This window comes from Alosa alosa, chromosome 20 (genome assembly GCF_017589495.1).
Source record: "Alosa alosa isolate M-15738 ecotype Scorff River chromosome 20, AALO_Geno_1.1, whole genome shotgun sequence".
NCBI lineage: Eukaryota > Metazoa > Chordata > Actinopteri > Clupeiformes > Clupeidae > Alosa > Alosa alosa.
In genome coordinates this window covers 11,284,640-11,312,523 of record NC_063208.1, presented here as the reverse complement: position 1 = coordinate 11,312,523, position 27,884 = coordinate 11,284,640, and the positions used below count along the sequence as shown (strand labels likewise).

Here is a 27,884-nt window from a genome sequence, read left to right as displayed (position 1 = left end):
AGAGACTGACTACTGTCAAGCAACAAATGTCTTCTTGACAGATGAGAAGAAATGTTATTAACAATGCTGATAATTTTTTTTTTAATGCTTCCTCATATCATGAGCTTCTAGTTTGTCAATAGACTTCAGTAGTTAGTAAAGAAATAGCAATGCTGTCCATTTCATTATTTTATGTTTATGTAATAATTGGGCTACTATTGTCTGTCAGGTCATCTCAGAGTTGCTACTGCAAATGCAAAAAGAAAAAAAAACGTAGGAACTGTGTAGCCTAGTTCTAGGGATATCCTCTCCAGTTAGTACTTAGTAGAACTGTGTACTTAGAACTGCTGTGTTCGAATGTGCATGTATTCCTTACATGGTCAAAGGCACCTATGTCTGTTATGTATAATTCTGCTTGATTTAAATATTTCTCAGTATTACACTGAACATGTTTTAGCAATATTGAACAGTTGCTTGCTTTCTCACAGTAACCACAAGGAGAGAGAGCTATTGAACATGAACCAGCTTACTTATAACCATTAACCAAGGTATTATCTGGAAAGCGTCAGGAAGTACTGCCTCATTTCACTGGCTGATGTGCTAGCTAGAGAAACTACTTCAGCCAAAGATATCTTAAGTTGACTGCCACCATCTTGAAAATGGTGTCTAATTTGGGCTGGCTTCCAGACTCTTCAACTAATTTACAACAAATAGATAAATACAAACAATTATAGGCCTACTTTGTCTTCTTTATGTCTGTAACAGTTAAATAAATCTAAAATTAAATTACATGATCTGATCTGATTTTCAGAATCCCTTTCCCTGCTTTAAAACAACGCCTTTTCAAAATCTGATCCAATCCAATAGCCGATATCCGAACATATCCCTTTTGAACAACTGGCCTGTCACAAAAATGTCAGATACATAGACCAGAAACCATTAAGACACTAACATTTGAAATGCAGTAACACACTAACAGTCAACAGTAACAACACAACACACCACAAAAAGCCAAAAGGTCTGTTCTGTTCATCTGTTGTACATGCAATAAAGAGAACTATTGCAAATGTATGAAGCACTGTAGCGAGAAAAAAGATATAGCCATATATTAAGGCCTTAACTGAATATGATTTTTTTTCTTTAGCTTTTTCAGTTTTCTCCAAGTCAGGAAAGGGCTAGTCGTGACATTTCATTGCAATTTCTGGCAGCCAAGTAGAAAGGTAGCATAAAATGTGCTTTTAGGTGTAGGCCTATGCTTATAGGCAGAGGTGGTGAATGGGGCCACATTTACACCACATCGCGCATGCGCGGAGGCACGTGGGTACCCTTGGTGGGAGCAGTTTCAAATATGATTTGGAAACATTCGTAAAATACAGCGTGATATTAATTTGCTACCTATGTTATAGTACGGTTAAATAACCGAGTGCAACTGAAAATTAGCAAGACTTTAGTCAGCATATTTCAATTTATTTCAATTGTATGCCGCCTGCTGGTGGACAAGAGAGGTGCATGGTGCGGAAGCAGATCAGCGAAGTGCAGAGACCCTCCTCTTGCAACATTCACTAGCATTTGGTAGCTTTTGTCCAATGCAGTGTTCTATTTTGTTGGTAATTGTTTGGAATAACATTGCAGAAATATATCTGAAGAAAACATTGGAAGTTGTTGTGGAGAAATCATTGGAACGGTAAGTCTCGTAGCGAACAACTGCTGTGGATAAAACGCATTGTTTACAGCAATACAGTGGATAGCTAGCAATGGTAACGTTAGCCAAAAACATGCATGTTCCCCGGGGTAACTCAGCAGTGGGGTGAGGCTACCAGGGCTCTTAAAATGAAGTACCACTAGTTAGTAAACATCATATAATGTGCAGTACATTTAGCGATACTCACAACTGTCGTGGTGTTGTCGACTGTAACAGATGTAAGAAAGACTGACTATAATTAACTTGGTGAACTAGCAATGTGGTTGCATGTGTAACGTTAACGTTAGTTCTTAGAAAGTTTGCGTCAGATAAAACTGTCAATTTTCTTGTGCGTCTTCTGACACATTCGATCTTCCAATATAGGCATTATATTGTTATGTAAATATTCTGTCCCAAACATGCTAGCAGGCTAAAGTAGTCATGATTCTACCAATTCGCCAGCCATAGTGGGCTATCAACCACTAATCTTTTAACCGCAAGACACACAATACTTGAAATTGGTAGAACACTGAAGCCAACCCATAATCCTCTATTAAAACAGGAATTTGTTTCAGGCTTAAGTGTTAGACCTTGTGTTCCTATTTACAGGCTGTTTAACCCCAAGACACGCTCGGTTTGTTTCCTGCTGCTTCTCCAATATTTCGCGCCATGATCGTGTTTTTGTTGGAGGGAACATTGGGGGGCGCTCTGGTCTTAATTGCTGAGAGCAAAAACAAACGGAATTTTCACATAACGTTAACTTCAACACACCACCACCATATTGCATAAATACTGTAACTGTGTTTCCCCCCTCAGCTCACTGTGAGCCTGGCAGAGCGATGGATGGAATTGAGAGTCTGAAAACGGAAGAGCACAGCGGCAGTGGAGAGAATAATGGACTCTGCATCTCAGACTCTGGAGAGACTACAAGCCGAGATGATGCAAACGGAGACAGTGCCAGTGGAGAACATATCAACGCAGGTTCATCCAAAGGGGACGCTGGAAACATAGAGACACCTAGTGGAGATGATTCTAATGAGAGTAAATCTCCCAAAGGAGAGGGTGGTGATGGCAGGACAGATGGTGTGGATGCTGTTAACACTAGTGGAGATGGTGCAAATGGAGACTCTGCAGCTTCTGCTAAGGGGAACCCCGGTGGGGTGATGAGCTCCTTTCAGACTGGAGACAGCACCATGACACAGGAGGCAGCCAGCGACAGCACACCACCAGAGCCTCACTCTCACACCCCTCCCACAGAACTGAAGGCTGCCACTGGGGCCGAGGAGCACAGACAGGAGGAGATGGGCACTGAGGCTATGGAGGGAGTAGTGGAGGGAAAACAGGATCCCCAGGGGCAGGGATCAGAAGGAGGTGCTGAGACTTTGGAAGGAGATAAAGAGGAAACAGCGGAGCTTCTGGAGGAGGATAGGCCCAAGGGGATTGTGGAAGTAAGTGGTGAGTGTTTGAGAGGGGCAACTGAAAGTTTGGACGGGGGTGATATGGAGGTGAATGGGCAGTCAGAGGACAGTGTGTCTGGCGTGCTGGAGATTCCGGTGATCAGTGAGATTAAGGAAGAAATCAGCATGGACTCTGAACCCAGCGGATCCGTAGGAGGGGACACTGCCGACCTGGACATGGGAGTGGACATGGAGATGAGCACCGGAGGTTTGGACATGGGCGTCGAGACGGTTGACACCTCACACTCAGAGGCATCCTCTGAGAGAATGGTTGGGCATGGCGTCAAACTGACCAGTGTGGCCACGGAAACCGACACCGAGGATCTGGACATGGGCGTGGAGACGGTTATGGAGGACAGCACTGACTCATCGTCAGATGGGAAAGACAAGACAAAGACAGCAGACTCAGGTAAATACTGAGGCTAACAGTCATACCTAATTCATGAGATAACACAAAGATGTTAATATGTCAGTGTTTTGTGCATGAATGTGTAGCTACAAACCAAACACAGTGAATATTATGCCCCCTCTTGAACTGAAGCTTTGTGAAATTGTTATTGTGTCATATGTCTCAGTGCTATATGTTTTTTTCCTTATGGCTGTTCTGTAACCTTTTTCTATGAGATGATATGGATGATAAGTATTTTTTAAGGGTTTCTGAGGATACTTGATTAAAATGCTAATATCATTTTACCTACTTATAGTAATTGTAGTTTGTAATTCAGTTGTGAATGAGAGTTCATCTGTATTCCATCTGAATTCATCTCTAGGCCTGAAGCAGGAGATTGAGAACCCTGATGTACCCAGGAACAGCACAGGTAGCCCTAAGTTAGAATGAGAGCCCTCGTCCTGCCCTTGACCCATTCATTTATCTGGTTTAACTTGTGCCTTTTGTGCTTACATTTATATAACCATATGTAAATGTGACTGAATGCTTTCTGTTAATTTGCAGAGACTCTGGCACTGGCCAATCAGGAAACTAGTGCATTAGAGTCAGCGTCTCAGGTATGGTCCAGTCTTATGTATAGTGTACATGGTCCTGAATTACTGTGCTGAATGAGGGCTGACCTGTTGTGCTTTTCACAGGACGCGATGCCTGCGGCAGAGCTGAACCTTTGCATCAAGGACGAGCCCCAGGACGAGGAATATGATCGGGCGCTCGCACCCTTCAACACAGACGGGATCAAGGATGAGCCCGACTCGGCAGAGGTACAGCACACCCTCTTCTCCACTGAGGGATAGATGCTCAGCGTCATAACACTCAGGCACACACACACACACACACACACACACACACACACACACACACAGACCTTTTGTTTCTCCTATAACCACACTTTCACTTTTCTTGATGTGCCTCTGTATTTTTAGGAGTTTGGAGTTCAGCAGAAGTTGTCTGATGAGTTTAAGATCAGTGCCGTGTTCTCTGTGGGACAGACGCCTGCTGTTACTGGTGAGTTGCACAGTTGCTGTGTGAGACTTCATCCACTCTTCCACTCATCAACATATTCAGTAAAGGTCCCATTCCGGAACTACTGAATAATGCATGTTTTTGGAGTAATGAGGAGTATCATAGATGCAAAGCCAATTATCTCTCTTCTGCCCTCCATGTACAAAACATATTTCTTTTCTCTCTGCCTACCAAAGCTGCTAAAGCAGACGCGCCCGTGCCAGCGGCACCCGTGAAGCCTGCAGCGCCTGCCTCAGCCTTGCCAGGGCAGCTGCCCGTGGCGAGCGCCCTCTGTGTGGTGTGTTCGGGCTGCCAGAAGGTCCTGCTGAAGGGCCAGACGGCGTACCAGCGCAAGGGCTCGCCTCAGCTCTACTGCTCCACCACCTGCCTCACTGGCTCCACAGGCACCTTCATCAAACAGTCTTCCAAGAGGACCTGCCACTTCTGCCTCAAGTAAGGTTTCTCAAGTAGAGCTATGTCCTCTAAAAAGGTCCCTGAACAGGTCGCTGTGCAAGACACGGCTACTTTTATCTTCATTGCATTGTTGTTCTTCCACCATTACAGTCCCGATGAGACTAACACTGTTGTGTAGATCAGGAAGTCTGAGTCGGTTTTGAGTTTTTGAGTGCTCTAGCTGGATATGTGTTCTCTGGGAGTTGTAATGGCAGCTGGAGCACTCATTAGTCCTTGTTAAAATGTGTAAGCCCTGAGTGGACTGACTTTTGACACAACATATGAGGGATTTGTATTCAATGTGCGTGAACTACTTCTTTGTGTAGGGTGATCCTTAATCCAAAGGATGTGATCATTGCCCCCGTGGACAAGGCAGGCTTAATGAAGGACTTCTGCAGTCAGAAGTGCCTCTCCACCTTTAATTTCAAACGGGACAGTGTCCTGGCAACGTTGGCAACACCCAAAGCGGCCACATCTGTTACCTTGGCTGCCCAAGCCGCCTCTGCTCCCCAAGTCACCCCATCACCACCTTCCACAGTGGAGCCCAGAGCGCGATGCAGCAACTGCCATAAAGTTGTGGTGGTAAGTGTTGGCAGACGCCTCTCTTCTACAAGACTTTAAAGGTGGAGTCCTTCATTCTGGCGAAATGTTGTTGGTAGATTGTTGGAGCTCAACAGTCAGTCAAATAAATCACTCCCTTTTGTGATCTTGAAGCAACACCGAAATACTGTATAGTCAGCCTTTGCCACTCAATTAGAAAGGCATAGGTAAAGAATAACATTTTTAAGAGTAAAAGACCTCTAAGAGCATGCAAAGTACCCTTCAAGGCGTGACTTGTGATGGGTTTCTCCTACTCCCTCTCTCTTAGACTAAACATGAGGTGAACTACATGGGCGCCACGCACAAGCTGTGCAGTGACGAGTGTTTTGCGGGCTTCCGCTCCTCCAATAAGCTCAACATGAACTGCTGTGCCCACTGCGGGAGCTATTGCTATCAGGGAGGCCAGGGCCACACGCTGCAGATCGACAACGTCAGCAAAAAGTTCTGTAGCCAGACTTGCATCACTTCTTATCGCAAGGTACACCCTCCCTCCCCTCTCTCTCTCTCTTGATCTCGTCCTTGATGTTTTCCTCTTTCTCCAGTTGAAACAGTGGATCATTTGTGTTGGTACTGTAGTGGAAGTGCTTGGGGTGGCTTTTTCAGAGGTTTGGAAAGTTCAGGGAAGTGTTCTCTCAACTGTGTTTGGATTATCCTGGTAGAGAAAAGCAGGAAGGTCTGTTTTTTGCTTGTTTGTTTTTGTTTTTTAGGGTAATAGTAGCTGCTTGCATGAAAAATTTATTATTTGAAGCTTATTCAATAGTTATTGGCTGTTTTAGTTTGTTTCTATGTGAATAAATATTATTTTTGGGGTAGAGGCGCATGTCAATAAATCCTACGACTTCTATTGAACAGCAAACGTGAATTGATTAATTTATTTTTTTTTACATTTTTTTTATTGACATTATTGTAAAAAGGATGTTTCTTATAAAAATCAATCAATAAATTAAATGTCTGTACATTATCGGTCAAAAGGATAAACACAGTAAAGCCAAAGGGCTTATCCTTGAAAAGCTGAAGCTGATCTTGTTTCAGATTTTCCATTTCTATTTTTTCTTTTGAGGGTGGGGGAGGGGGTATTTGTTTGGACCTAATTTGATCTGAGTTCCCAATGTTGTTTTTCATAAGAGATTTTGGTTGAAAACTACCAATATAACAACTCAAAAGCCATGCAAAAATCTTACAAACACTTACATGAGCATAATTAACACTGATGAACAACATCTTAGTGTGCTTGGTGACCTTGTGCTGTGAACGCTTTCTTACTTTTTTGTGGGGTGGTTCAACCTGGACCCTAAAACCGTATAGGCTTAGTGCATAGCTGAGGTAACTACAAGTACAAGTGGAACTTTAAGCGTGTTTATCAGTCCTTCACATGACTATATACTATGAAAACTGATTTGAAGATGATCTAGTTGCCTGTAATGCTTGAGCTACGGATGCGGAGCTGTCACTTCTGTTCGTTGGCTAACTCACCGGTACTTTCAGGAGATGGACACTTCAAGTGGAACCACGGAAAGCAAAGAAAATTCAGTTGTTTCCTTACAAACTTGCCCTTTCGCAAGCCGTTCACTGGAAGAAAGACGGAGGATAAAGGAGCTTGGGCCTGACAGACCAGATTTACATATCCAGCAGCAGTCCAATAACCGAAGCCGAACCTACACCCGCAGCTTCTCCCGCTCTTTTTATGACAAGCGGGGTTGGCTAGCTGGATGTGGTGTCAGGAATGCCTTTTATTGCTTTCCCTGTTTGCTTTTTCAAAGTCCTGGCACCGAAGGGGTTTGGACAAAGACGGGGGTACAAGACTTGAAACATCTTGCAGATAAGTGCAGACGGCATGAAAGTAACAGAAGCCACCTTGACAACAGTATGAAGCTTTATTTTTTGGGCAAGCCTAGCCTTGCTGAACAGCTAGAGGAAGGTTACAGGATTGGTTTCAGAAGACACAATGAAGATGTGATCAAAAACAGACACATCCTGTCCAGAATAATAGACAGTGTGAAATGTAGTGGTGCCTTTGATTTGGCTTTGCGTGGACATGATGAGTGTGAGAGCTTGAATAATACCGGGATATTCCGTGGATCAGTGGATTTTGATGCTTCCCTTGATGGAGTGTTTAAGGAGCACCTTGAGAACACTGTATTTAAGGGAACTGCAAAAACTGTGCAGAACGAGTTACTGGACTGTATGTTGTCTGTTGTGAAGGAACACATCATCAAAGAAGCCCAGAACAGTGCTTTCTTATCAATCCAGGTAGATGAGATATTGGATTCTGCCACACAGTCCCAGATTGCGCTTGTGCTGCGCTACATTGATGACAAGAACAGCGTGCAGGAAAGGTTTTTTGAGTTCCTTCCTCTGCAGTCCGCTACCCCCGAGTCGGTTGTTTGGGCACTAAAGGAGCGTCTTGCTGCCATACTTCCTGGTGATGAGAAAAAAAAGCTAATCTGCCAGGCATATGATGGAGCCAGCGGTAGGAAAGGTACCACTGCAGGTGTTCAGAAAAAAATACAAGATGAGTACCCAAATGCCCACTACATTCATTGCTATGCTCATCAGCTCAGTGTGGTCATGCAACAGGCAACCTCTCACATATCCAAAGTGAGAATTTTTTTTTCTGACCTTGGTGGTTTTGCTAGCTTTTTTTCCTGGTCACCCAAGCGGACAGGTGTTCTTGATAAGGTAGTAGCCCATAGATGGCCTAAATCCTCTTTTGTCAAATTGAACTTTGCCAGCCGTACCATCAACACTGTGTTTGAGTACAGAGAGGAACTCATTCAGTGTTTTGAGAGCATACGAGACTCGGGTGACTTTGACCCCACTACAGTCCGAGAAGCAGGAGCCCTCGCTATGCTACTGGAGGATCAGGAGTTTAAGTTCTATCTGGAGCTTTTTTACCACATCATGCCATGTGTAGATAACCTCTATGCCAAGCTCCAGAAAAAGAACCTAGATTCAGTCCAAATCAACAAGAGCATGGAGCGGTTCCAACTGGAAATACAAAAAAACAGGTAGTGTATTATTATTATTATTATTATTATTATTATTATTATTATTATTATTATTATATTGTTGTTCTTATTGCATTTTACTGTTATTCTAAATGATCCTTGTTCTTTGCAGAAATTCTCTCCATTCCATGGTTGAGCTAATCAGGGTAGCTGACTCTCCGCCAACAAAGAGGCGTCGGAGACTTACTCCAAAGGGGTGTGAAGACATTGCAGCCGAGGTGAGTTTATGTTGTAGAAATCAGTCTCCGTTCATGACTTATTCCAAAGATGAGTTTATGTTGAAAACATTGTTCATGTTACACTGGGGAGTAGGTGAGATGAGTTTATGTTGTAGAAATCAGTCTCCGTTCATGTTACACTGGGGAGTATTGCAGCCGAGATGAGTTTATGTTGTAGAAATCAGTCTCCGTTCATGTTACACCAGGGAGTATTGCAGCCGAGATGAGTTTATGTTGTAGAAATCCGTCTCAGTTCATGTTACACTGGGGAGTATTGTTTTATTTTTTAAGTGTTTGCCAACTTTTTACCTACCTTCAATATAACATCAAGATGAAGTTGAAGATGATTCCAAAGCATACTTCCCAAAGTAGCAGTTCTTCAACTAGTGTAAAATTAGAAATGGAAGATTAATTGTTAAAAAAATCAAGATTTTATCAGTGGAACTGACCTATTATGTATTAGCTCTAATGTTTGTAGTAAAAGTTTTAGATATTTTAAAATAATGCTTGTAACAGTAGGCTTGCTACAGCTTGTAGTTGGATAGTGGAAAACATACATTGCAGAATGGCTAACACCTCACCATCTATCTAATGTTTTTTTTATTGAAAAAGAATACAATTTGTATGATCAAATATGCTGTGCACTCTTGTGAGAACAGGTCTATGTGACAGAGAAGTTTACATCTTTTCCCTGATCTTTCCTTCTTCAGACATGTTGTACTGTATGTTACTTATGATGCCCTGATGCCTTCGCTCTGACCACTGTGAAAACAGTCATACTTTTTCTACATTTTATTCTGCAGTGATTTATGCATAAAAGCTTAGCAATCCAGTAGTTAGTAATGTTTTGCATTATTTAGTGGCACACCTTTAAGGGAGATGCATTGTATTAAGGTTTTGCACCTACGTCATAATGTCATGTGACCGTTTGTTTACAACTAGAGTGGTAGGCAAGAATGGTAGGCAAGGCACTGCAGAGAGTGGTAGGCAAGCCTACAACAGTCGGGTTGCATAGGCTACACATAGTTACAAATAGCTTCAAAATTGAAATGTTAATATCAAATATTGACCGGGATGCCGACCACTTTTGTAGGCCCTAACAGTTGGTTTTACAATAAGAAGCAAAAAGGCGACGAACGACCGTTTAGCCTACCTATCCTCGTGGTTGTGGAGGATGATCGTTAGCAGCTGTGAAGTCTTTTATTCTCAAGGTAGCCTAATGGTGTAGCCTACTGTCTACGAAGACGTAGGCTAAAATACTACTATCTACAGTCATCCAAAAATGAATTGCCATAGATAGGCTATGAAGGGAAAAAGTGCAGCATTTTAAACATGGCAAGATTATTTTTACCGGAACAGTTTGTTCTAATTTGTCTCGTGAAATTCGTGCTTGTGGACACCAATCACCTATCTTCTGTCCTTCTATTTCAAGTTATCATGAGTGTCATTTAATTATATAATCACAACAAATGCTAATAAATGAAAACAGAATAGGCTTATGTGCTATAGGCTAACGTTACAGGTCAGGCTAACTCCCGTATGTCAAAATAAACTGATTTGATCCTAATTGTTTAGCGATCACACGAACAACTTAACACAGCAACCTCAAACACCACTGTTGAACCTAGGCTACTGCTTCAGTCATGTAAGAAATAAGCAGTTTATGAATTATCTTTACCCGTTTAATCAAGTCCACATGACCAAAATAACAACATATTTAAAGGCTGAGCTAGCATAACAGCCTAATATAGGCGATATGCTGCAATGGATAACTAATAAAAAAGTTTCATACAATTAATGAACTTTATCACTCACATTCTGAGTTTTTCTGGGTGGTTATATATCCATGCAGATCGTCTTCGAATAAGCCATCGCTGTTATATGATATAATATGTTACAGGATTCATGACTAACGCCATTAATGTTACATGATGCTGACTGGCTATAACAGTAGGCTAACGTTACCGTTTTAACATCTGCTGAGTCTACTGCCTACCAAGACCTGTTGCTGTTCAGTTGAAGTTAAATGATCAAATATTGTTTGATTTTGTGTCAGCTTTCAGAAGGAAGACATGTTCCTTTCTGGTCAAATGTAGGCTATAGACCCTTTCAACAATAAAAACAAAAACAATGCATGAACGTTCCATTTGGGCCCTAATCTACTTCCTCTGCATTAAGATAACATATGGAATGTTAAAACGGAAGTCTTGTGGGGCCAACTATGATGCTGATAATGGAACTCTCTTGAAAGGGTCCATAACCCCTGCTATTTGTTAAGCCCATACTTGTAACACATTATAGAATGTCACCCTTTTTCAAATGTTTTTTTAACCGTCTCTGCTCTGCCACACTGCCACAGCTCTAATGAGCTGCTTGTGTTGTGTTGTAAATTAAAATCTCATTTAGAAATCAGTCTGGTTATTCAGAGTTATTGGGTATTAGAAATAAAAATGTCAGATTCATCACCTGTGAACCTGAAAGAATGTCCTCAGACACTTGTACTTTGCATTAGATAGACAGTTTTTATTTACATCAAATTTATGATCAACATTTAATTTCAAGATATTTTAAACTTAAATTATTGCTCAAGTTCTCTCAGCAAAGACTCCTCAACATTTCCATATTCACCTATGTACAACAGATGGCAGCATCTCTCTTCCTGGAATGTAAATGTGGTCATTACCTCTGAAGTTCCATATTTAGAAAGAATATATGCTGGTTATAGGTGAAATGGACATACTGGGCATATCCATTTACAGCATATTATGTATATGTATTTTGTTTAATTTTTATTCTTCTCTCTGTAGGTGTATGATGCCATAATGAGACACACTAAAGAACGCTTCCACTTCACGGCCCACCTAGTCAGTTCCAGCTTGCTGCAGGCGGACAAGTTTCCATTCTATAAGACAACATTTCCTGAAGATGCACTTAACAGCACCTTGAGGGCCTACCCAATGCTTAATGGAAACAAGCTGAAGGCAGAGCTTAGTGTCATCTACAGCAAGGAAGAGTTCATAGCCTGTTGTGGTGCTGTAGACCTCTTCCAGCTGTTTATGGAAAATTTTCTTGAAGAAGTATTTTCGGAGACCGTCACTCTCCTAAAGATCCTCATCACCATGCCCATGACCACTCCAGAACCTGAGCGATGCTTCTTGAAGTCGAAAAGAATTCAGACGTTTCTCAGAAACACCACGACCCAGGAGAGACTGAATGCCTTAGCCATGCTCTCAGTGGAGAATAGACTGGTGACTGAGATGATTGACTTCAACCAGAAAGTCATTGAGAAATTTGCTGCCCAGAATGAAAGGAAGGCACAGTTCATGTTCAGCTAGTGCTGGTGGCAGCTGCCACGGCAACATCACAGGGTGCTCATCATCACTGAGGTGCTGCTTCAGTTTGTTTGCTTGTTCCAAAACTGCCCTCCTCACCAAACCAAAGTTGCCAGCCACCACTGGTTATAAAGTGGTTATACTGTTGATGTTATGACATTTTCTGGGGCTTTTTTTATGCCTTTAATGTGACCGGACAGTGGAGAATGACAGGAAGCGAGTGGGAGAGAGAGTCGGGATGGGATCCGGAAAGGACCACGGGGCTGGAATCGAATCCGGGTCGCCGGCGTACGGTGCAGGTGACCCAGCCAGTTGTGCCACAGCTTGGCCAATGTTATGACCTTTTCTAATGCTGGGTTGGGACAGCTTTGTGTGAAGTTGGAGATGATTGTGTGAGAGGGAGTTATTGATCATTGACTTCTTTTTCTTTGATCAATGCAATGGTGAGTGTCTTGTAGCTGACAAGGCACTCACTGAGGCTTCAACGTTTATATGCAGAACTGTTGCACTTATTTGAGTCAGACAATGTTTTAATAAAGTACTGTGTACTCTTTGTATTTTTCACTCGGCCTCTCTCATTTGCCTTTCTGTTCCCTAACATGTACAGTACAGTAACCAAACCTCATGGTTCATGGCCTTTAGTACTACACAAAACAGAGACACACTTGTCCTGATTTCCACTGACTGTTTCGGGAGGTCTTTGGCAACATAGTAAATCTGGTGTATGTGTGTTTGTGTGTGTTCTTTTGAAGAAGAGTCTGACGTCTGTGCAATGTGCGATGTGCAAGGCATTGCGGCCCTCTTCTGAGATGGTCGAGGGTGTCGACAACAAAGGCAAAACGGAACTCTTCTGCTCTGCCACTTGTGTGACTGCTCACAGAGTGCACACGGTCAGCTCTGCAGGTAAACATTCCACAACCACGGTCCATTCCACGGTCCATTCCACAACCACGTTCACATATGTATACATACAATTCGCCTTATTCACCCGGCGGCCATTACGAGTCTGAGGGGTACACTTACACCTCAGTCCAGCAGATGGTGGTGGTAATGCACTCCGTTTGCAAACTGCCAAAAAAAAGCTCACCGAAAAAGAAGGGTTCACTGGCCTGTTCTTCTTCAGTGAGTTTTTTTTTTTTTTTAGCAGTTTGCAAACGGAGTGCATTACCACCATCATCGTAATGGCCGCCGGGTGAATAAGGCCAATAGGCACTTGGAGTAGACACTGGCAAGCCCAAACAAAACCACTCTCATAGTATCACACAATCATCTCAGAGACTACTGTCCACACTCAAATAGAGACATCATCATTGTCACTGTTCTTTCCTCTGAACCCTGATTTTCCTCCCCCCAGGGACCTCGCTGCCATGCGACAGATGTGGCACCACTGCAGTGCCTCAGTATCACCTCGCCATGTCCGACGGATCCATCCGGAACTTCTGCACTTTCAACTGTGTTGTTAGTTTTCAGGTATATCGAACACAGACACTTCACACTACTTTGAAGTCCTCTCACCCACGCCTTCTCATTTCTATTTTATGTGAGTAGTTTGGTAGCTTGAGTTTGTGTCCTGAAGATCTTTTACAGCAGAATATCTCTGTCTACATGTGTATACCTCTGTCTACAATGCATTTTCTTTATTTTCATGACTATTTACATTGTAGATTCTCACTGAAGGCATCAAACTATGAATGAATGCAAAGTTATTTGGCCCACAGATTAATATTTGTCAAGTTATGGCTTGCTGAATATGGTATTAAATAAATAAAAAAAATAGCAACTTTGAAGAAGCTAGAATATAAGACATGTTTTTAGTTATTTCACACTTTTTTGTTAAGTACATAATTCCACATGTGTTCATTAATAGTTTTGATGAATCTACAATGTAAATGGTCAAACTTTTGGCCTATACTGTACATTGAAACCTAGACATCAATGGTTGACGCATTATACATCACCGTTTTGAACGGAAACCGAATATCTCAACAAACTGAAGATGAAGTGTTCGTTAAACATATTTATAACACTGGGCATGTTTAGACTCTACATGCACACCTTTGAACATCAATACCTCAGTCAGGGTTATTCCTGCGCATCAGGTGAACTAAAAACCTGTGCTTGTGTCCTCAGGACAACTTCAACAAGACCAATGCACAAAAGCTGAACGTAGCGCCGGCTAAAGTGGACGTGGCACCCAGCACCTCGGCACCCCAGTCCTCAGCCTCTCCTCCCCAGGCTGCTTTATCCGCTAAGATGGGGAAGTTGTCCTGCCGACAATGCAACCGCACCATCAGCACCAAGCCAGAGACTGTGGAGGTCAAGGTATGTTAACAGTCACTTCTCACCACAGAGACAGATCCTCCATCTCGTCAACAGATCCACTATTATTCTATTCTATCTTTTAGTCACGAAGGCCTCCCCTCTTACTCTCCTTATCTGCATTTTCTCTGTTTCAACTGGACATGTTCATTTGTTAGTAATAAAGTATGCAACAGATGGGTGTATAGGTACTCTACTCATTTCACCTCTTAAAGGCCATTCACACCGATAACTATAAAATAATATCGTTCTCGTTAATATGAATGACGACGTGAAGAACGATATCGTTGGGGGTCACATTCAGAGCGAATTTGAGAACGATTAAAAGCTAACAGCCAATCAGAACACATCAAATTTTAGCCATCACATTCATTAACACAAGGAGAGACTTTGCTTATCGTTGGTCAGTGTAGACACTTATCGTTATGGTTATCCATGGATTTCTATGCAACGTCACGAAAACATGCGTGCGCAACTAAGAGGCAGAAAACACCAGAAAACAGCATAGAGCAATGCTCTCCATTAAAAAAGGATAAAATTATTTTTTGTGCTGAAAACTGCACGATGGTTAGAGAATGTTCAATATCCGGAATGCATGTCTTTGCCAAAAATGACAAAAAATAATGTTATATTAATGCAAATGAACGGCAAACTCTGAAATATAGCCTGAAATGAGATGTTATTATCATTGAGACAACAGGAGTATACAAAAAATTCCGATTGTAGCTTACAGCAGCCGATTATTTAGGTTAAGTTTATAACGTTGTGGACGGCCACCAAGCGTCTTCTGCCCCACGGCTGCTCGCGCATCTAGTTTTGTTGGTAAACGGGAAACCCGTTTATAGTTATGGTTATAGTTATCGTTCCTGAACACAGAGGTTGAGCAGTAGGAAAATGCTGCTAGCTGTGCCCTGCTAGTGCTGTGTTTGTGATTGGGTGGCCTTGTGTCTCTCCAGGGGAGGATGTTCGTGCTCTGTGGGAAGCAGTGTGCAGAGGACTTCAGAAAAGCGAGCCAGCTTCCGAGCCGCTGTGACTACTGCAAGGCCGACAAAGGTGTGAAGGACGTGAAGAAGGTCTGCGGTGTGGACCGGTTCTTCTGCAGCGAGGGTGAGCCGCCTGTCTGCCTTTCACAGTCTCTCTCACACACACACACACACACACACACACGGCCACACACACGGCCACTTCTCTCCCTTACAGCCACCATGCTTTAAACACACTTTTTTCTTGGTCCAGTCAGTGTCTTTGTCTGTCACTATGCTGCCTGTCACCCCACCTTGTGCCATGTTATGCAGTCTGGTTTCTACTGTTGTCTCAGATGGTGATTGCTCCTCTCTGTGATCCCCCCACAGGCTGCACTCTACTCTACAGGCACGACCTGGCCAAACGCTGGGGCCGCAAACACTGCCGCAACTGCCGCTACTGCGGAGGCATCTCCCCGTCCGTCGTCTCCAGCCAATTCTCTGGCAAGCAGGAAGAGTTCTGCAGCCAGGAGTGTGTCTCCGCCTACACACTGCTGTTTTGCCAGGTCAGTCCTGGGGTCACATGATAGTCCCACCTTTTGAAAGTTAGCATAGAAAAGCTAGCATAGATTTTAAGAAACTTCTCTAACATACAATGTTCTGGCCATTAAATAGCCTTAGTTGCTGAAATGGCTTAAATTAAACAAACAAATAAACAAACTGGGGTCACAGGGTCATAACCTTATCTTAGATAACCTAGGGTGATGGTGGTAGAGTTAGTATCTAGGATAAAACTAGCCCTGTGGATTTAGGATAAAGGTTGTAGTACCCATTGTATACATTGAGAGATTTTTTTATGATGGTAGCTGAATCACGGGTTACCTTACAACACAAGGGTCGGGCCTAGATCAACTGACCGTAATAAACGTCCTGCCCCTTGTTCCCTCTCCTAGGTGGCTAAGTGTGCGTGGTGCCAGCGTGCTCGGGCCATGTCCGAGTCCCTGCGCTGGTTAGGCGAGATCAAACACTTTTGCAATTACCACTGCCTCATATTGTTCTGCAGTCAGCATGGCAACAAAGAGCCGCTCAGCAAGGGTGAGTTCGCAGGCCGGATGCACACTCACAGCCATGCCCATCCTCACACACAGCCACTGGGCCAAGCTCATTGTCACTCACACACAAGTTAGAGTCTGAAACCTTTTCTGCTCATGTGCAGCCTTCAGCTGCAGCTTCTCCTAGCAGTTTTGTTTTCATTTGTGACACTTAAAGCAGGGGTCCCCAACCTTTTATGTACCATGGACCGGTTTGATTCCTTTTTTTTTTCACGGACCCGGCGGGGGTTTGGGGTTCCATGTTCCATATGTGTTGTGCATGCATTACTTGAAAAGAACTAGCTCCAGTTATGTATGAACAGTGAAGGTAAGATCTCTTGTGAAAAACGTGAACTTGAAGAAGTGAAAATTGAACAATATGAACTATGACTATTGAACAACTTGAAGCTACATCTATAAGTGTGAACATGCTTAACAAAATATGGGAACAAAACATGGGAACTAAACGTGCATTACAAATATAATCAGTGGGAGCCCTGCTTGTTTCCCTGCAACAAGAAGCTTCCATCTGGGGATGATGGAAGACAGTGACACCCTCAGTGTGTTTGAAATGTCCAGTCGATTGCGCAATTTGTCTAGTTGCAGTCATTGCCGAAAACCCGCCTCGCATAGATGCGTGGTGGGAAGCGTTTTCAGCTTTTACGGCTATCTCGGGATATTCTGCTTTGGTTTTGATCCAAAAACCCGCCAGAGAGGTTTCCTCATACACACTCTTAAGACCACCGTCATTTGCAATTTCGATCAACTGCTCTTCCTCCTGCACTGACAAGTTAGGACTATTCGGGATATTGACAAATGGGTTGCGGACCCACTCATTGGTTTGCCGTGAATCTTTGAAGGATGGGAAGTAACGCCAAACTCATTTGAGAGCGCAACAAGGTGATCGGCAAGACCAGCTGCGAGAGAAAGGGCCCTGCCTCAGTCTCTCCCAAAACCCCCACTACTTTTTTGGAACATATCAAATACACCCCGCCCACTCGTCGTCCCTACAAATCAAGCTTGGCTTTAAATGCAGCGACTTTATCTGCCAGTTTAAAGACAGTCGTCATTCTCCCCTGGAGTGACAGGTTGAGGTCATTAAGCAACCCGAATATGTCACACAGGTAAGCGAAGTTTTGACACCCAGTCCTGATCACTAAAATGTGCAGCTAACGGTGACTTTTTTTCTGCTCTCGCAACTCAAACACTCTGGCCAGTGACCTGCTAAAGATGCTTGTTTTTGTTGCTCATTCTAGCAGTTTAGCTAACCGGTGACACTACCGTTCGCCAAGAACTGATCAAGTGAAGTGAGCTGACCTGAGGCTGCGCAGCGCTGAAGGCAATATGTAAAAGTGTTGAAGGCGGGACAGACAGGCGAAGAAAATAGACCTTGCAAAATGCAAACATCGTGCAATCAAACAACTGCATATAGGCCTATGCCATGTAAAAACGTGACATTATTGCGAATTAAACTTAGTTTAGTTTGCATGCATTTTTTTTTAAACTCATGTCGTAGGCTACGGCCTGGTTAGGAATGTCCTGCGGCCCGGTGGTTGGGGACCGCTGACTTAAAGGATAATGTTCAGTGAATGTCAGTTTCTCTAATATATGTGGTTAAAATGTGGTGTCTTAAATTTGGTCTTATGCTCCCTGTCTTTACTTTTTGTTTGTCATTTGTTAACTCCATCCCATCCTGCTGTCTCTTTTCCAACCTGCTATACGTTTTCTTTACCTGTCTGTCTATCCTTCTCACTCGTTTTTTTTACCTTCAATCTATTGCTGACTGTCCATTTCTCTCTCTTTCTCATCTAATCTGTCCTTCCCTCTCTTTCTTTTTTTCTCTTTCTCTCTTTCTCCGTCAGTCACGTCAGCCACGTCAGTCACGTCAGCCACGTCGACCCCTACAGCTCAAAAGCCACTGGTCTCTAAAGAGGCCACACCCGTCATTGCCAATGTCATCTCACTGTCCAGCACTCCTAATGGACAGCCCAGTGTCCTGGCCAATCCTACTCTACAAGGTAAAGGCCAACGAGCTGTGTGTGTGTGTGTGTGTGTGTGTGTGAGAGAGTATTTTTTGTTTGTATGTTTTAAAGAACTTTCCCCATGACGCCATGTCATGTCTTGGTTATGTATTTGGGTGTGTTTGTCTGAATGGCTGCCTATTGATATGTTTTCTATCTTGTAGGTGCGGTACCAAACATGCCTGTCAAGAACACTGGACATGTAAGTGTGCTTGCTGTGTCCTCCCAACAATGTGTGTTTGTTTGTGCGTGCGTGTGTTTGTGCGTGTGTGTGTGTGTGTGTGTGTGTGTGTGTGTGTGGGTGGATGCACTAGATTGCCGTTTGTGTGAGTGAAGTTTTGCCTGCCTCCTCCAGGCAAGCACACAGACGGACACGGTGAAGGCCCCCCCTCCCCCTCCACCCAGGGTGCTGAAGAACAAGTCGCTGCTCTGCAAGCCACTCACACAGACCAAAGGCACACTCTGCAAGCCTACACACCAGACTATAGAGACGCAGACAGGTAACAAGCAAACAAACAAATGCACATATATCCAACATACTACATGCATACACCTGAAGAGAGATGGCTGAGACAGACATACACACACAGCATAGCTCACAGCATAGCACCACAGTTGTTGCACAGTTGTTGATGTTTTTTGTTGTGTTCTATCTCCACAGAGCACAAATATCCAGATGTGCTGGTGTTGCCCGTCCCTGTGCCCGTATTTGTGCCAGTACCCATGAACCTCTACAGCCAGTATGCCCCTCAGCCACTGAGTCTGCCACTGCCGGTGGGTACCTCAACACCACCCCCCACTGAAATCACCCTCTGAGCTTTTAAACTGTTTTCACTATAGAACCATCACATACACAAAGTGTTTCCGCGGTGTCTTAAAAAGTCTAACATTTCATATTGTTAATTTTAGGTCGTAGAAAGTCTTAAATTCTTTCAGGTATCGCATATAAGGTCTTAAATTACACTTAGTTAAGTCTTAAATATGTGGGGTCATTTACTGCTTCTTCTGTTGTCCTTGATATTTAATATGCATGATATTGGGGCAGCCGTGGCTTACTGGTTAGCGCTTCGGACTTGTAACCGGAGGGTTGCCGGTTCAAACCCAGACCAGTAGGCAAGGCTGAAGTGCCCTTGAGCAAGGCACATAACCCCTCACTGCTCCCCAAGTGCCGCTGTTGTTGCAGGCAGCTCACTGCGCCGGGATTAGTGTGTGCTTCACCTCACTGTGTGTTCACTGTGTGCTGAGTGTGTTTCACTAATTCACGGATTGGGATAAATGCAGAGACCAAATTTGAATATATCAAAAGAATATATATATACTTATACTTATATTTCATTTTTGATATTTAATGCAGTAACACATCTTAAAATGACTGAAACTGTATGAGGGCAGGCATTACATTTGATCTGGAGCATAATGAGTGTTGTGTAAGCATTTTGCATTAGCTGCCCATTTTTGGTACACTTCAGTTTGGTTGCCAATGAGCTTCGAGCCAGCTGAAAAGTTTTAGACCAACCACAGCGCAGGATTAAAAAAAATATGACTGGTTCATTGAGTGAGTTTGCTCCTTTGCAAAGGTAAACGGACAGGGAGGGATGTGGAAAATGATTAAGAGATTAAGAATTAAGTTAATGTTATAGTTTTTTCATAGTAACTTTTCATAGTAGCTTGTTTATAACATCAACTAAAGGGTAGGCTACTCGGAGAGCGCAGATTTTTGCAAATGCCGATATCTTGCAATGTTACTCAAAGTGTATTTCATGGTTATAGAGCATTTTTTCAATAATCCTGTTTAACGTTACAGGCCTACAAAGAAACAAACTGCATTAAAAAGTGATTATTTCTAGCCTGGGTGTTCCCATGCTGCCTTGCGCACGATTTGATTCACGCTGCTAAGGCAGCCTGGAGACCATGGATAAATTTTAAGCCTGAGATAGGGAACCAATCACAGAACAGGGGGAAAGCAAGACGATGATGAGCTATGCACAGACGTATTTGATAGACATCCGTGGCAACCAATAAACGGATCTGGGCATTTTTTTCAAATACGAGAAAATGAACGTTTGGTTCCCAGACCACGTCTCATTGAGAAGTGGTGGCGCTAGCCAGGCTAGATTATTTCAGCTAAATCCGTAATCATAATGAGAGGAAACAAGTGCCACAGAAAATCCTAGAATGTTAGATGACCATCTTTTCAAAATTGGGCCCATGGTCTTTTTTCATTTATAGCTTTATTTGTTGACTATGTGCCTGTATTTCTCAGGTGCCAGTGCCCTTGTTCCTGCCTACAACTTTGGACAGTGCAGAGCGGATTGTTGAGACAATCCAGCAGATCAAGGAGAAGATCCCCACAGACCCGCTGGAAGCTGACCTCATTCTCATGGCCGAACTTGTCGCTGAGGACAACCAGAAGGATGAGAAGGAGATGCCAGTGGCCAGCACTTCCCCAGACGATGGTCAGTCTAGAAAGAGGGGGAGAAAGAGAGAGCTTCAAGTAGTAATCTTAACAGCAAAGTATTTACACTTTGGAAGCTAATTTTGGCTGTCACTGTTGTCTGAAGAGTTGCAGTTTTATGTAAAGGCACCCTTAAAAGTTTTTTGACGTTCGTTTCCCAAATCATTTTGATGGCACATAACCTCATAACATGACGGACAGGACTTCTGGCCTTGTCTGAGTGGTCATCTGTAGGCGATTACCGACCTAGCAACGTTCTTGTTTTGGGAAGGAGAAAAGCCCCATCTGAAATCGAAACGCAAAATAGCTGCTATGCTACAGAAATTTGGAGATTTTAGTCTGTGCATTCCCTCTATATTGTATCGGAGTAATGCTCATATACTTTGTTGCAAAAGACGCATATTTAGTTAGTTCATCACAAAATATAAATACAAGTAACCTAGATTTTAGTCTAGGGATAGAATTTAATTCATTAAGTACTGACTGTACCTGCTTGAATTGGTGTCTGGAGAAGAAAACAATTAATTTTAGCAGAATGATAAATATTAGAACTCCATATCTTCAGAGCCTCAACCTAATATGTTCATAGCCTCAACTTCACATCTTCATAGCTCATGAAGCTCCTCCTCTCTGATTTACGTCCTCTGCTCTCTACCCCCAACCCACTTGTAGTTCCGGATAGTCCCCCACCCATTCCAGACTTTGATCTGGATGCTCTGGGCTGGGACGATGACCTGCTCTCTGCTCAGCCATCTGACACACCCACATCCTCTCTTGACCCACCCCCGTCAGAACCCCCAGAGGAAAACATCGACCTGGAGGCAGACTTCTCTATTGGTGAGACACTCTCACACACAAGACTCTCTACTAGTAATGGTAAAACATATATCGAGGTACACATGCTTGGTGGCAAACGTCTGTATCAGTAGGAAATATGCACATGCAAATACATACACACACATTCACATAATGACACCCACATCTGCAGGCAAACGTCAATTTATGGGGGAGACCATTTAGCATCACAAGCTGTGGTTTGTACTACGATGTGCTTGCTATATGTTTTTGGAACCGTTGGCCTTTTCTTATGGTGTTACTGTGTTGTCATGTAAAACAGAAGCCCTGGAGACAGCCGCAGAGAGACTTGAGAACCCGGAACCACCTCCCTCAAAAAGACCACGCCGCAGAGTCCGAGATGGATTCCCTCAGAAAAAACGGGTATGTACAGACACATGTGTCCATGCCGATCACTGGTAAATCAATAATCAGTTGTTTGTAATGAATAAAATCATTGCATGTTCATCTGGCACATTCCATAGACTCAGTAGATATACTCATTACATTGTGTGTGCTGTCTGCATTCTGTGTGTGTGTGTGTGTGTGTGTGTGTGTGTGCTGTCTGCATTCTGTGTGTGTGTGTGCTGTCTGCATTCTGTGTGTGTGTGTGTGTGTGCTGTCTGCATTCTGTGTGTGTGTGTGTGTGTTGTGTGTGTGTGTGTGTGCAAGCAGTTATCCCGTAAGCGCCCCACAGTGGAGCCGGCTGCTCTGCCTCTGCCTGCTGGGAAGCTGCATGCTGTGTACGGGGTGAAGGCCTGGAAGAAGTGGGTGCAGTGGAGGAAGACCCAGCCTGATGTCACCATGCCCCGGTTTGGATGTGAGTGCCCCTATGCCTCAACACAAATTTTGCAAACACACACACACACACTCACTCAAGTTTGCATACTCCATCATCAAAGCACTACAGCACAAGAAAACCCAATATCACTACACTCTCCAAGGTTGTCTGCTAAATTCTCAGTGAATGAGATAATCCAAATATATAGAAACGATTAAAGAAAATAACAGAACAATTGTATGTGTGTATATTTGCTTCCTTGGTTTAATTTGGATTTTAGGAGACTTTGAAGTGATTAGGTGTGTAATCCTGCAGTAAAGCGCCTTATTTAAGATGTGATTGCAGAGAGACTAGATCCCTATGTAAGCCCAGCTGAAATATATATTGAGGTTGTGATGTGTTTGCAGCACGGCCCATAGTTCTGAAGGAGGATCTGCTGCAGTGTAGCACCGCTGAGCTGAGCTACGGCCTGTGTAAATTCATCAGTGAAGTCCGGAGGCCCGGGGGTGAAGAATACAGGCCTGACAGCATCTATTACCTGTGCCTGGGCATACAACAGGTAGAACACACACACACACACATTTATACTTAATACTTACATATTTGACAGTATGTTCCACTGCCGGAAACATTTTTTCCAATGCTGGAGATTTTTTTTTTAGACATTTTCATAATGGCGATAACGATACCTCTAATAATTGGTTGTTTGTGTAGCATCTATTTGAGAATGGGCGCATGGAGAACATCTTTGCAGACTTGTTCTACAACAAGTTTACACAGGAAATAACCAAACAACTCCAGGACTGGGCGCCAGTGGTAACACCAGGCGGTAAGACACACATACACACTATTAAAAACACCACCACATTCTTTTGGATTTTGTCATCCATATTAGTGTATGTTTTATTTTGTCCATGATCTATTCCTGTTATCATGTCCTGGTCTTTTTTTATATATATATATATATATATATATATATATACCATTAGGCATAGTGCTCAATTAATGTGCATATGTCAACCCTCTAAAAAACAAAATCATAGGCCCATAAACTCTCACAAACAGGGTTGTGCACAATTCGAATGGCAATTCTGCTTCCTGTTTGCTACCTCAATTGAAATGCAAGTGAAATTCAAGAATTGAATTGGAATTTAAGAGCCAGTTTCAATTCAATTCTGGAATTTTGCACAAGCCTGCTCACAAACTCACACAAAATGCATATTCTAAGCTGTGTCACTGTCCACTGTGCTGCAGGTTATATCCACTCTCGCGTTGAGGAGGAGTACCTGTGGGAGTGTAAGCAGCTGGGCGCCTACTCGCCCAGCGTGCTGCTCTACACCATCTTCTTCTTCTGCACCAAATTCTTCGGCCTGCGCACCGTCCAGCAGCACCAACGCCTCTCCTTCGCCCACGTCATGCGCTGCACGCGCGCACACAAGAGCAGCAAGGCTGCCTGCCTCCGCTTCTACCCCCCTATAAACCGCAAAGAGTCGCCCAAAGGTGAGCAGGGAGTGTGCTTGAAGGAAGTGTGTGTGTGTTTGTATGTGTGTTGGTGAGAGAGAGACTGAGTGTGTGTTGTAGGCAAGGCTTTGAACCGGTTCACGGAACAAAAGCGATGTCCCGCAGCTGACATGGAACGTTATTAACCAGTTCGGGAACTTTATTTTTTTGTTCTAACCGGTTCAGGAATGTCAGTATTAGGGTTGAACCGAATCTGTTTCTCTTCGGAACAAACCAGTTGGGAAAAAATCTGATTCAAAGCCCTGGTTGTAGGACAGTGGATTTGAGCGTGGTCAAGTAGACAATGTTGTGTGGAGTTGTTTCTTTGTGTTTAGGTCCTCATGGTTTTACTGTTGTTTGTTTTTTTTAGGTACAGATGGTGAGGAGGCATCAGGTAAGAGGAAGAAGGAGGATGAAGAAGAGGAGCCAGTTCTAGAAATGCAGGAGAACACGGAGAACCCTCTCCGCTGTCCCGTCCGGATCTATGAGTTCTACCTTTCCAAATGGTGAGCAGTTCAAGGTTCTATGAGTTCTACCTTTCCAAATGGCAGTGTTGGGGAGTAACGGAATACATGTACCGGCGTTACGTATTCAGAATACAAATTATGAGTAACTGTATTCCGATACAGTTACAAGTTAAATAGTTGGTATTTAGAATACAGTTACATTGTTGAAATCAATGGATTACATGATTATACTTCTCTGTTTCATAAGTTTGTTCACTCTCTAAATAAATTAAAGCAACTCCATTTCCCAGAAGCTCCTGAAAGCAATCTATGATGAAATTGTTTACATGTTTAAATCCAAGCCACTAGTCTCAAAACGCAGCCAGCGCGCATTATGGACACGCCATCGGAAACCCTGAAATGACTGTTTGCACAGCAAATTAGGAGTAAAGTAAGTGGAGGTAACTCCTGTTCCTCACTGATCGTGGTTCCTGATGTCTGTTCAAAGGATATTTTCCCAAGTATTAATAGGCTACTTTGGCCAATCGGTTACACAGTTTGCTAAGCAATAGGCCTAAGCAAAGCCTAGTTCAGACCTACAATAAAACCAATCTCTAAAATAGGCACTGCATTCTACGTTTTTTATTCTAACTTAAAATAGCTTTATGGATTATTATTTTTTCTAATTAGATCTACATTTACGTTTTAAAATGAATTATATGGTGCAGCCTCTGAAGAATTATTCTTGCGAGTAGGCCTAGCATATTTTAACATACGGTTTTTGATTGTCATTATTAACGCGATCACGTTCAGAGCACTGATATACAGTAGCCCATGTTTACATTTACAGGTCATTTGCGTTCCACCGGTCATATGCGCCCCTCACTTGTACTGGGTTGATGCCACCGAAAAATCTCACAGGCACACCTTAATTATAATTTCTGGCTACGCCCTTAAAGTAGCCTATTTATTTTGTTTGTTTTAATTAGCCTAGTTGCCTGCTGTAGTTTTAGTGGTCACCTTGCTATTTTAAAGTTGTATCAGGTAGCTTAGTTGACTTTACATTCTCCTATGTGGCCCTAACACTTCAGCCATTTGGAACAGAAGAACACACCAGCATAAGCAGGATTTGATGGCCGCATTCCTACACTTATAAAATGCAATTCAATGCGGAAGTAATCTAAGTATTCAGAATACGTTACTCAGATTGAGTAACGTAACGGAATACATTACAGATTACATTTTTGGGCATGTATTCTGTAATGGAATACGTTTTGAAAGTAACCCTCCCAACACTGCCAAATGGTGAGCAATTCAAGGTTCTATGAGTTCTACCTTTCCAAATGGTGAGCAGTTCAAGGTTCTATGAGTTCTACCTTTCCAAATGGTGAGCAATTCAAGCCAGTGACAATCTGTTGCACTTCAACAATTTGACAAATACTGTATGCTGCAAAGTATTTAGTTTCAACTGTGTGTGAAACTATTTGAAGTGGAATTTCTATGAGTGCTTTCTGCTCTTGATTCTTTTTAAGTTATAGAGTTAGATATGTTAGATACATACATTACAACAAGTCAAATCCACTTTAAATATTTTGCCCCGTTGAGTGTTGATATGTGTAATAATAATAATAATAATAATAATAATGCCTTACATTTATATATCGCTTTGCTCGACACTCAAAGCATGCTTCACAGGGAAGGAGGGACCTCACTAACCACCACCAATGTGTAGCACCCACCTGGGTGATGCACGACAGCCATTATGCGCCAGAATGCTCACCACACACTTTTTTACTTTTGTCCAATGCAGCTCACCGTCAGTAAAGCAGCGCACCAACGTCTTCTACCTGCAACCGGAGCGCTGCTGCGTGCCCAACAGCCCCATGTGGTTCTCCTCCTCACCACTAGAAGGGGATGCACTGCAGGCCATGCTGACACGCATCCTCACCGTCAGAGAGCTGCACTTGCCACAGGAGCCCAGCACTCAACGGACAGCCTCATCTGACGAACAGGACTCGGACTGAACTGACCTGAGCGCATGTGCAGATATAGCACGCAAACAGACCTCTCTGTTAAATCACTTCACACGCATACACTTGCACACATACACATGATGGATAGGACAAACACAAATGCAAACACAGATGAGAATGATTTTCATGGAAAAGTAACCAGGACTCATTTTACGATGTTGTACATCCACTTAACGCACAAGTATGAACAACGGACCCTGTTTGAAGATGTGGAAACAGATGGGGATTTAATATGCTATTCTTCTTTCTGTTTAACTCTCCTGCTTGCGTGTTGTCCAGACTACTGCACTTGGGTTGCAGTTAGAGTAGGAGGTGCAAAAAGCAGTGAAGAGCTGCAGCGGTGGCTTAGACACCAAGCTTCCAACATTATGCACACACTGTGTCACACAGGGCCAGCAACAGCTGCACATGTCCATCCATCAGACTGATTTGATTTTTTTTTTTAGGGCCAGAGACTTGCGGTACACTGAACATCCCCGTCGTCCCTGGGCTCTGTGGCGGCAGTGAATTAAAAAGAAAAGTCGAAGAGTCTGTGCCTTCTGAGGCCCTTGTTGTTTCACATTCCATCTTGAAATAAATAGATAATGTCTGTCTGTTTCTGATCGTGCTCTGGTTACAGCCCTGAGATGAGTGTTGACGGTGCAGAGTTCTGATCTGTGTTGTATGTGGAGATATATTTTCTACTGAAAGATTGTGATTTTTTTTTTTTTGTATTTGTAACTATTGATACACTAAAGTGACAGATGTACATTTATAATAGCAGTAATCATTTGTCCATGCTGTAGATCTGAGTAGAGTGTGAAGGGAGACCAAGAAAAACAGTGCGGTTGGATGCACAGTGTACTGCTGGGACCTCCTCCAGTGCTGCCCTTTCATGTATGATTTAAAATATCTCAGTAAAAAGATTTTTTTAATTCAAGTATTTAATTTATCTTTCTTAAAGGGGTTAATCGCCACTATTGCAATGTTGCTCTTGTTGAATATATGGCAAAAATGGCAACAGAAAGCAGAAGTATTGTGAAATAGGCCCATCACTATTACACACACAACTGTGGGGGTGTGAGGGGGTTGTTTACTCAGAACTAGCTGTTGTGAAATTGTTGGGAATTTAATTGATTAACACATCACATAAACTGTTATTGAGTGTTGTTGATACACTGAACTTGTTCCCTCGGACCAAATCTGACAGCAAGCAGCTTTGGAGTTTTGGAAGTAGGCTGCAGGCAGGCAGCTGGTGGATACATACAGGGATGCAAACAGAGAT

At 43.0% G+C, this 27,884-nt stretch overlaps 2 protein-coding genes across 7 annotated transcripts; both read left to right on the top strand.

Annotated features, from left to right (window-relative positions):
* The first annotated feature begins 1,420 nt into the window (after positions 1–1,420).
* On the top strand, positions 1,421–27,539 carry zmym4.1 (zinc finger MYM-type containing 4, tandem duplicate 1). 6 transcript variants are annotated; one of them, XR_007191998.1, is made up of 29 exons: positions 1,421–1,663; positions 2,477–3,526; positions 3,888–3,935; positions 4,070–4,122; positions 4,204–4,326; positions 4,489–4,570; positions 4,765–5,020; positions 5,347–5,602; positions 5,889–6,098; positions 12,931–13,081; positions 13,533–13,648; positions 14,309–14,500; positions 15,454–15,604; positions 15,850–16,025; positions 16,413–16,554; positions 18,413–18,568; positions 18,736–18,773; positions 18,927–19,071; positions 19,233–19,345; positions 20,835–21,027; positions 21,699–21,863; positions 22,144–22,244; positions 22,536–22,680; positions 23,049–23,200; positions 23,356–23,470; positions 23,896–24,141; positions 24,512–24,685; positions 25,890–25,906; positions 25,989–26,391. XR_007191998.1 is itself a non-coding variant. In XM_048229488.1 (28 exons), exons 2-28 carry the CDS (start codon positions 2,500–2,502, stop codon positions 26,609–26,611), a joined length of 4,899 nt encoding a protein of 1,632 aa, XP_048085445.1. In that variant the 5' UTR covers positions 1,422–1,663; positions 2,477–2,499; the 3' UTR covers positions 26,612–27,539. The 6 variants fall into 6 exon arrangements, 4 of the variants coding, with proteins under 4 accessions (XP_048085445.1, XP_048085447.1, XP_048085446.1 ...); XR_007191997.1 differs by having other exon boundaries at positions 25,890–25,947; XM_048229488.1 differs by lacking the exons at positions 25,890–25,906; positions 25,989–26,391 and adding an exon at positions 26,398–27,539 and having other exon boundaries at positions 1,422–1,663; positions 12,934–13,081; positions 24,512–24,647.
* On the top strand, positions 6,630–12,388 carry LOC125285186 (zinc finger MYM-type protein 1-like). Its single transcript, XM_048229491.1, has 3 exons — positions 6,630–8,628; positions 8,741–8,846; positions 11,654–12,388. The coding sequence occupies exons 1-3, from the start codon at positions 7,109–7,111 to the stop codon at positions 12,179–12,181; spliced, it is 2,154 nt and encodes a 717-aa protein (XP_048085448.1). The 5' UTR covers positions 6,630–7,108; the 3' UTR covers positions 12,182–12,388.
* Positions 27,540–27,884: the final 345 nt, after the last annotated feature.